Genomic DNA, 11051 nt, shown 5'->3' with positions numbered 1-11051 from the left:
GGTTGTTTCGCGTTTGTGTTCTAACTTTTTAGAAATGCATTAACACAACATTTTTTCCCTCATTTTTAGTCATAGGATATACCAACACCGTTTTGCACAAAAGAATATGGAATATGCTGTACTATTTGTTGCTCAGAAAATTATATTTGAGACTGCAGAGCAGCAAGAGCATTATTCCGCTAACTCGCTCACCATCACACGATGCCTCATGGTCTTATTTGTAGATACAAAGTTTTTAGCTGACACGCATATCTATTTTTATGATTGAGGCTATCCAAACCAACAAAAATGAAAGCTACATTCGTTCCAAGCGCCTTCTTCTGAACAACGAGTTATATACAGGGTGTTCGATTACAGATGTAAAAAAATTTAAGGGATGATTATTAAAGCTAAAATAAGATGAAAATCAAGAATAAAAAAGTCGTTTTATGGAGTAATGTGCAATAATACAAATTGTTGCAAGGAGTCTCACTGCTAAGAAAACTCTACATCTTCTCTAGTGTTTAGTCTTTGGCACAACGATCCTCTTTACAGCGGCTTCTTTGGTCTCTATTATAGTACCGCGGAAAGATCGCAGACAATACAGACAATGTCGATGATAAAGCGCAAATGCCGATAAACCGAAAGGGTCGGGAAACTTCAATAGGTCTAACTACCATCAATATATTTCAGCACCGCAGTCATTGATGTTCAGTTGGCCACCTGAAAGTCTAGAGTCAAGAGTCGTTAATCGAGAGTTGTCATATCATACTACTGCATTAAGTTCACGTTAAATAATCATCGTTTTCCGTTTAATCCACGGTAGTAAATCCATCTATCAATACATTATTCTATCGAATAAAAACCATTGGAAATTCGAATTTCTAACATTTCTGAATAAAGCATTTCTATAATACGTTCACCCATGCGTTTTTTCTCTCCATTCCGATATATATACGTCGGAGATGAAAAGACACCGTGGCCTTCCCTTTGGAATTCTTCGGAAAACCCCCAACATTTTAGTCTCTATAATTTAACTCAATTACAATTGTCCGACATTTGTGATAGCGAGCTTGGGCTCGAGGCGACAACAAGTCGCTGAACGTGGCCGCGGCCATGGGATGAACGCCTTTACTTAACATAGGGATGGAGTAATTCTATGGCTCTCCTTAAAAGAAATAGTTGTAGCGGCACGCGACAGTAAACATTCCAACGGTTTCTGTCGCGTGGCTCGCCACACACAGACCCTATTCTTCGAGAAGGATGATTATCAGATGTCGATGCATGTTCACAGTACATGTTCAGCTAGTCTGAGGAGCCGCTATAAATCTTAGAGTTTAGTTAACTAAGGTCCTTCAAACGGACAAACAGTCTTTATCCTAACAGTCCCTAAATCTATCACCTACTACGGTAAGATACGGGAAATCTGCTTTTCTCACGGACGACGCTTCGCGCTAGCAACTTTCTCTCAAGGCCGGCTAGCATCCTTTTCTAATCAACAACGTAAAAATTAACCAATTAACAGCAACGCCCATTTCCCTCACTGCCCGAACGAAGATTTTCCTCGACGACGCCTTGAGACACACCCCATCATAGTTTCCCACTGCAGCATCACCGCGACGGAAAGTCATTCTCTCGTGAGGTCTGATTAGCGAGTTACATAGCGTCTTTACGCTCGGTGAACATTCCACGTTTTAACAAAGAGTTGGTTTAGTAATACTTGTAACGTAGACGAGCAAGTCGAGTGCAACTTGGGCTTTGGAAAAAAGCGCATTTTGTTATTCCGTTGACCGCGGATTCGTTATTGAACCTAAGATCATTGTCATTAGCATCTCGAGTATCTAATTACCACGGTTACTTGTCAAATTCTCTAATGATCGGAATTACGCTAGTAAATATCTTCTCTATTGCACAACAACGTCTAATCCAAATGAAGATTTGCTTCACGTTCCTAATCTTAATCATAATGTGAACCCGACATATATATAAAAATGTCAACACAAATTAATGTGCAGCAAATAAAAAATGATACTTATTGCGTTGAATAACTCTTTTAAGTTTCTGGTAAGCGGCTTGTTCGTTTTCTCAGTAGGTATACCTAATAATACTTTTGAAAGGAGCAGCTCAGCTATCCTGTCTGACCCTGGTTCATTTCGAGAAAATTATACAAAGAAAACGAAAGTGTTGGTAAAGAATATCGTAAACTTTTTTCTGAACGAACTCTCCACTGCTACCTCGTTATGTAACATATTCTAGTGATTTTGTTAGGAGAATTGTATAAACATAAAGCTGGGGTTAATTGTAGATTTAATACAGATTTAAGTTATTCCGCTGTAGTCTTTTTTGAGCTTCTTCACTTTTAATTTTTTGAATATTTTTATCTCCTTTATTTTTGTATTCTTTTTATTTTTTGAATCTTTTTTTAGTTCCAACGCGAGTGATTTGGGTGTGTGAAGTGTGTAGTGTATATAGTGCGTGTTGTATGTACCGTGCTTATTGTCTATTTCGTTTCCAAGAAAATGGAGCATATATTGAACACATACTGTAATATAAAACGATTGTTATTTTCGTTGCAATTTTTCTATGTACAGCCTGGACACCTGTGGTACATGTGTGGTTTTCCTGTGTAACATGTAACAACAACAATAAACGTTGTTTATATGTGTTATTATTCATTAATTACTTATGAACGCAAAGAATTGAAGGAGACATCAATTTTTTCTATTTGAAAATTGCATGAGTTTTATGTTGTTATGGATTTTAATTAGTAGACTGGTGTAATACTTTTAATCTACGACTTTTCTCACAAAATGTTGCGCGGGATAGTTTACGTCTTCGAATGTCATGATCTTCTTCTCTACGACTTGTACCGGGTAAGCTGCTGCACACATATCGTTCGACACGGATCGCTGTGCGACCTGCAGCTCAAGCTGACCTATTCTCGTCCATGTGAGGAGGTTTGCATGCGTACAGGGGCATTTTAGCTAATTTTAACTGACAATAACTAAAAAACAAAGTTGAAAACGCAATTTTTTTATTCTTGATTTCCATCTTTACTTTTCTTCAAAAATCACCCCTTAAATTCTTTTACACCTGTATATTACTATACTTTATAGAATATATATATAGTCACCTTTTGCAATAGGTACTGCAGCATGAATAATCAGCCCTCCAGTATCAGTGAAACTTTTCGAGCAATTTGCTTTACAGTTATGCTCAAGTAATGATGTCAGTTCGTAAACTGCTACGTATGGTGGATCAGTAAGCGGAACTTCATGTCCATTAACCTGCAATTTAAGTGTTTGTCATTCATATTTTTTCAGATTTATTTTTAAACCCATAGAATGTATGATATGTTTATATTTGATCAAGATAATAAAAAGAGTGCTGATTGAAAATAATATATAGTTGGATCCCGTATGACACGATGCTTCTCTAACGTGGACTAAAAATTACGCCAATGCTTCCATATAACGCGATTAAGAAGCTGCAGCAAATGACTCTTTTCTAATATAAAAATATGTAAGTCTTTGAATTAACTCGACGCGCAGTTTTGCATTAACTCTTGTGCCATAAAGAGTTGTTTACAGTTGGTATTGTGAACAGTTATTATTGTGGGTCGCATATTATTTTGTCATATTAAGAAAAGACTACATATTTATTTAATTATATTTTTTTGCACTCTTGAATTCGTAACGGAACGTATATCTCGCGTTATAGGAAGTGCTATTGTACTACATTGTAACCGTATGAATTATATACACAGATCCATTGATTAATATCTGAAACAGGTCTTTACGTCTCAGAGCTCAAGCTTTCAAGCATTAACTCAAGGATCTGTCAGGTTAAACACGATGCGTAAACGAGAAGTCAAGATACATTTTGTACTTTTGCTGCGTATTCGCCTCAAACCGAGGAGTAACGGGCACAAACGCGGCCGTCACACTGAGACGCGATCGAATGCGGTGCAAATATCCATCGAGTACAGCGTACTAATCAAAGTCATTGATTCAGTCTCGTCAAAGAAACAGGAAGTACTAACAATAAGAAGTGTTTACGTAAAGCGATTAGTTCATAGTGCCGTATATTCGATTTCCCAGTGAGAGCGTGTCTATGATAGGAAACTTGCCGTTGGCAAGTCTATATCACAAATGGCGCAAAAAAGAGCAGCAATTTGCAGCTGAATATTATTGAAGCTAACGAAAAAATTTCCATCATTAAACCGCAAGTGAACAATAGTTTAATAGATCTTATAGAAGTTGGTACCCCTCCAGTTAAAGGTGTTGAGGTTATCTGTTAGAGGAACGCGTGGATGGATGTGTAACAGAAATATATTTGAGTATAAATGTAAGTGTAAATGTAAGAATAAGTGTAAGTATAAGTACAAGTATAAGTACAGAATATGCTAATCCAGATCCACACGCTGGCAGTGTTACATTACAACAGAGCCCCGAAGACATGGGCCTATAGGTATTTGTGTAATATCGTGGGCAAAAGGCCTAAGATATCGGTCGAACCATAAACAATATCGCGGGAGCCGCGGTATCGTCGGCTCTATCGTCGTCGGTCTTTTCAAGTGAATAGTTTCGTGGAAAAGGCCCTGATAACCGTGGCCACGGGCGTTTGCGGAACACGTGCGCGATAGGGCGGGAAAAGACAAAGGGATGCTAAAGACAGTGTTAGTTGAGAAGCCGGAGAGAGCGAATGCAAAAGCCGGACAATGGGAGTTGAGAAGCGAGAGTGAGCGAGTGCAGAAGCGGGAGAGTGTGAATCGGGAAGTTGAGAGCCGAGTATGAGAATAAGACGTATGACAGCATTGTAATCAGTTCGTTATTTTGAATATTATTTGTTAAACCAAAACATCATTACTTATCCTTCTTTTAAAGACTCTATTAAGATACTACAATTGTATAATTACGAAAGTGGCCTGTCTATATCCCGCTGCATCGTCTGTACAAGGCACGTTCCAAAAAAGGTTATGAGTCTGAGAGACCTTTCAAATTGATTTGTATTAGATAATTCTTAATGGCTTCGAAGTTCAGGAAAACCAAACAATAAAGCAGATGTAGAGTTTTCTTAGAAGTGAGAATTATTTCAACAAGAAGCAACAATAGCTATTCATCAAAGAAACGGAAAATCATTCCACCTGATAATTTGATTAAAACAGTCACGGAACATAATAAGTGATTGAATAATATGCCGGATAGTAATCCGTTTAGCGTACTGGCGGAGCTGGATGACGAATCTATAGGAAGCAACACAACTGCCATCGAAAAGCAGCTACCAAAACCTTCACCAATATAAATCGAAGCTCAAGTCAAAGAACCACTCATAGAACTAATGGAAAAAATAGCCAATGATGACTGTACTCTCAAACAAATGAAAGATAATCAGGTCAAAGTCCAAGTTAATACTCCTGAAATTTATAGAGAACTTACTCTCGTATTAAAAGATAAAATGCAAACTTCTACACTTACCAACTAAAGAAGAATAGAAGCTGTAAGATAGTACATAGATGAATGCATCCTACAACCAACACTATAGTTCAATAATTGACGAACTGAAGGAACTAAATCACCAGGAAAATTAACAACATAATTAAACACGCCGACGTGAACGTGTTAATAATAATGAAAACCATTAAATAAAATCTTCTCAGTACCATACAGAAACTGACGAATACTATCTGAATTTTATTCCATTACGATATACTTGGCAACGAACAAGCGGATGTCATTGTTAAAGAAGTTGCAAACTGATTAAAATATGTTCTAATTAACCGAAACACGGAAACATTATTATCAACCATGTAAAAACAACGATAAAATCCGAAATAAAACTAACGAATCAGCATACGCAATATACCTATGTTTTATAACAACCATCCATTGACGACTAACAAGGTGTTGATACAAATGCGGAAAACTTAGACAATATGAACAAAGATAGGCACAAAACCAGATACCCCGCTCACGTTCAGAAATCATATAAAAAGTACAAATTGGTTGAAGATACTAAATTATATTATAAAACTTAATTTCGGCACTATGACAACGAAACCAAGTTATTGTGAAAGATCTACTTAACGTGGTAATTTAAATCTGTTTTCAATTGTGTGTTAATTTATAGTCAGCGAATTATAGTTTTAATATTATTTTAATAAATAATTTTTTACTATAATATAGTCTAATAAGCTAATATTTTAACAATATTTAAATAAAAAATAAATTATAATATAAATTAATAAACTAATTTTTCCTACCTTTTCAGTACTTCTCGTTTGTTACTTCGAGCTTGCGCTAGTATATGTGAACATTATATGAACGTATACCCTATAGCAGTTATTTAATGTGAGATATACGCAGTGTACATTATGTTCATTATCTTCCTTTATTAAACTTGTTTAGTAATAAGCAACAATAGACAATGTAGACGACAATAAATAATAACTCAAAAAATGTTTGATACTGTTGTCTATACAGTATAGTGCAACATAATTTTTGTTGGTCTTTGTACATTTGCTAAAAATGATAGAGCTTAGAAATTAAAATTGTGCGCTGTCCAAATCCGCAGAAGCCGATAATTGCATTAAACGGCTTTTGTCGTTGTAAACACAAACGCAGTCGACGTAAAAAGTATTCGTACAATAACTGATTTCAACAAATATTTTGTAGAACATTGTTTATTAATAAAATTTTAACAAATAAAAGTTATATACGCATTTTTACAAGTCTGTAGAATAATTTTCATGAAATAAAGCGGGGATATCTATGTTCTCCGTGAAAATATTAACAAATATCTAAAAAATGGCAAAAATATATGCGTAATAAATATTCGTACAGTTATAGTTTAAGGGAAAAAATTATCAAGACAAGTACAATTATTTTAGTATTTAGCAGATTCCTTTTGATTTTATTATGACTTGAAGCCGTTGTCACGTAAAATAAAAAAAGGGGTAGCTCGAACGAAAAGAAAAAAAAAATAAGGTAACAAAAAAACAAAAGAATTTATTTCTTGTACTCTGAGTTTACACTGACTGCGATTTGGTTCTGAGCTCCAGCCGTGACTTTCCAAGACTGAAGCTCTTACAATTTGACTTTCTGTGGGATCTGTTTCTTCTTTGTTTGTCATCCCTCAATATCCCCACTACCCAGTAGGCATACGCGAGGCAAGTACTACTGTAGGCATACGTGACCGTTGCCACGCTTCTAGAACATTCGGTGGAAGGACCGTTGGGATATAGATGACTCATTAGGCACTTCGGCGATATACATTGTCGCCAAGGTCGCCACATCTTTATCTCCATCATCGGTCCATCGGATTTGAAGTATGTCGGTCGTGACACTGTAACGTAAATCACGTCAGAGACCAGGACACTGTAACCCCAAACTCTTTTGCCCTGATGTCACCTTAGGCGACCACTTCTAAACATTCTCCAGACAGCCGATACTTGAACATTACACATGGTGACCTTGGCGACAATGTATATTGCCGGAGTGCCTGAGGGTTCATCTGTGTCCTAACGGTCCTTCCACCGAATGTTCTGGAAGCGTGGCAGCGGTCGCGTGCGCCTGCAGGGTGGTGGGGATGATGAAGGATGAAAAACAAAAGAAGAAACAGATGTCACCGAAAGTAAAAAATATTGTAAGAGCCTCAGTCTCGAACGGTCACGCCTAGAGCTCAGAAGTGTCTTATACTTGTATAAACGAAATAAGAATAAAGTGTTCTCCTTCCTAATAAAATTTCTTTTTATTTTTACGTGACATTTTGGCGATCCTGCCAGGATCCATCAACTTCAAGAAAACGAAATTACGCATTTCGGGCTACGGTCAACTTTGAAGATTGAGGATCAGTGGACCACTGTAACAGAGCAGACACTTTCGACGTTTCGACAAAGGAACACCGCAACGGAACCTTTCCTACGGGTTAAACGATCAAGGTGAGCAAGCCCTGGATTCTTTTGTCAAATACAGATCGAGAACAGACAGCACAATTAGTATAACAATGGCAACGCCACGAGAAGACAAAACCGAAACTGTTAGCGCCGCTTTAACTAACAGCGGAATAGACTCAACAGTTAAAGCTTTGCTTGATGCAATGCAGAAGCAAAATGAGAGACTGACCCAACAAATGAGTATGCTTACACTGCGTATGGATGAAGTTGTAGCAAACACAAAAACGGGAAATGTATCGGAGGCCAGTTCCCTAATAACTGTAGACGAAGTAACCCACACCGCTAAAGATCAATCGGTCCTTCGAGAACCTCGCCCATTACTTCAAACACCACCTCAACCATCCTGGGAAAGGACTTTTCCTGAACAATATACGCAACCAGAGCTAAAAGCTGAGAGTGCATTAAAATGCATTCCGATATTAAACGGAAAGGATGATATAGACGTGGAGGATTTTATTCATGAAATACAAGAAGTAAGAATGATGTGTAGCGAACCAACACTATTACTAAAAATGATTAAAATAGAGAAGATTGTAGGAAAAGCCACAATGGCAATCCGCAATATTCGTATTACCGAATTCGAATCTCTGTATGAAGCATTGAGACGTAATGTAGCTGCGCAAGTATCAGTGAGAGAACAACAGGACGAATTAAGAGGAATGAGGCAAGGATTAACTGAGAGCGTGCAAAACTATAACATCAGATTTCGAAGCGTTTTTAACAAACTCCAACACAGCATTACCAACGAGTATAGAGACGAACTAACTCGACGGGCGATGAACGAGCAACTATACATGGACTCTGTGACCGACTATGTAAGAGGCCTTCGTCCAGAAATAGGGCAGGCGCTAATGGCTAATCTCCCCCCAAATCTCATCGAAGCAGAAAGGAAAGCAATGAATATGGAAAGATACTTTCGCGAGCACAGCTCTCGCAGACAAATGACGCGACAAACAACCGCCCCGCCATTTTATCGTAACCAGGCTTCTCATCCAGTAGACAATCGCCTCGCTATTACAAGTAACACAAATAATAAAACTCCACTCACACAAAATATTCTACCAAGAACGAACAATTTTACGAAGTTTGGGAACAGACCATTAAGCGAAAGGACGCAAGCGAAATGTCCCAAATGCAATCGATTGGGACACCTTCCAAATCAATGCCAAAATTTTCCGATACCGCCTCAAAGAAAAGCCCCTCCAGGAATAAACCACGTTCAAGAACAATCAGAATTAACAATGCTACCTCAGGAAGATTACCCACAATACTATTACAATTACCAGGACGACCAGGATTGCGATTTCTCGTTGACTCCGGGGCAGGAATCAACTTGCTTAAACAAAGATGCTACCCAGGAAAGACAACAATACCAGACACAAAGAAATTCTCCATGGGACATTCCGAATACGAATCTAATTCCAAAGTCAAATTGAATTTGTTCGACAAAAAGATAGACTTCTCTTTAATAGATGACGATTTCCCAATTATAGAAGATGGCGTATTAGGCTTACCCGGTTTGAATCAATATCGATTCGAACTCTCCAACGAAACATTGAAATTAGATAACAACACCCTTCTGCTGCAACAAGAACCAACCCTTGCACCAGGAGAAACCATTCAAAAAATTGTATACCTCGAAGGGAAGCCAACGCCAGTGTGCTTTATCAATGGTGGTAAGTCCTCAATTCAAGTTTCTAACATTATCGAAAATACAAATACCATAGATCAAATCCAAAAATTCAAATCTTCGATTCGACTATCGCACATAGAAAAACCTCTCAGAGAACCTATAGAAAAGATTCTTCTCTATTACATGGATGTATTTAATTTAGACAGTGAAACATTACCGTGTACATCTCTTGCTAAACATTCCATTACATTGAAAGAAGATAAAATCATCAACGTAAAATCCTACCGTCCTCCCGAATACCATAAAATCGAAATAAACAAACAAATGACGGAAATGTTAGACAAAAAGATTATAGAACCCTCCGACTCTCCCTATAACTCTCCCGTCTGGGTCGTCCCAAAGAAAATCGACGCGTCGGGGAAACAAAAGTGGCGAATAGTGATTGACTTTCGGAAGTTAAACGAATTAACGGACCAAGACGCATATCCATTACCCGACATTGACGATATACTATCGCAACTAGGGAACGCAAAATATTTCTCCGCTTTAGACTTATCCTCGGGATTCCACCAAATACCCATGGATGAGAATTCGAGGAAGTACACTGCATTTAGCACACCACAAGGACACTTCCACTATAACAGAATGCCATTCGGGCTCAAGAACGCACCCGCTACCTTTCAAAGAATGATGGACACCGCGTTAAGAGGTTTAATTAATAATCATTGTTTCGTCTATCTCGATGATATCATTATATTCGGGCAATCGATAGAGGAACATAATAAAAACTTAGCCATTATACTCCAAAGACTCAGGGAAGTAGGTCTAAAAGTACAACCGGATAAATGTGAATTCCTAAAACCCGAATTGGAATATTTAGGACACTTAGTGACAGCAAACGGAGTAAAACCTAACCCTGAAAAGATAGAAGCAGTAAAGAACTTCAAACTACCCAAAAATCCTACGGATGTAAAATCGTTCCTTGGGTTAGCCGGATACTATAGAAAATTTATTAGGAATTTCTCGAAAATTGCCAAACCGTTAACGGAACTAACTAAGAAAGACATACAATTCCACTGGACTGACAAAACACAACTTAGCTTCGATACATTAAAAGAAAAACTATGCCAAGCACCGGTACTAAAATACCCCGACTATACGAAAACATTTACGTTAACAACGGACGCCAGTAATGAAGGTCTAGGAGCCATCCTTTCACAAGATGGACACCCTTGTTGCTTCATTTCAAGGACATTAAACCCCCCTGAACGAAATTATACTACGACGGAAAAAGAATTATTGGCCATCGTTTGGGCAGTTAGAAGATTTAGGCAATATTTATTAGGCCGCAAATTCAAAATTCAAACAGACCACCAAGCCCTTAAATGGCTGCACAACTGCAAGGATCCCTCTAGTCGATTGATTCGATGGAGATTGAGATTAGAGGAATACGAATACGATATAGAGTACGTAAAAGGAAAGGAA

At 37.8% G+C, this 11051-nt stretch overlaps 1 protein-coding gene across 1 annotated transcript in view; it reads right to left on the bottom strand.

Moving 5' to 3' along the window:
- Positions 1-11051, bottom strand: part of LOC125386768 — a 60323-nt gene that overhangs the window by 30824 nt on the left and 18448 nt on the right. Inside the window, exon 6 of the mRNA XM_048413896.1 lies at positions 3113-3266. Within this exon, the coding sequence (XP_048269853.1) occupies positions 3113-3266 (154 nt within the window). The remainder of the gene's footprint in view (positions 1-3112; positions 3267-11051) is intronic.

This window comes from Bombus terrestris, chromosome 17 (genome assembly GCF_910591885.1).
Source record: "Bombus terrestris chromosome 17, iyBomTerr1.2, whole genome shotgun sequence".
Taxonomy (NCBI): Eukaryota; Metazoa; Arthropoda; class Insecta; order Hymenoptera; family Apidae; genus Bombus; species Bombus terrestris.
Note: the sequence above shows the minus strand (reverse complement) of the source record. Positions and strands in the feature narration are given on the sequence as shown.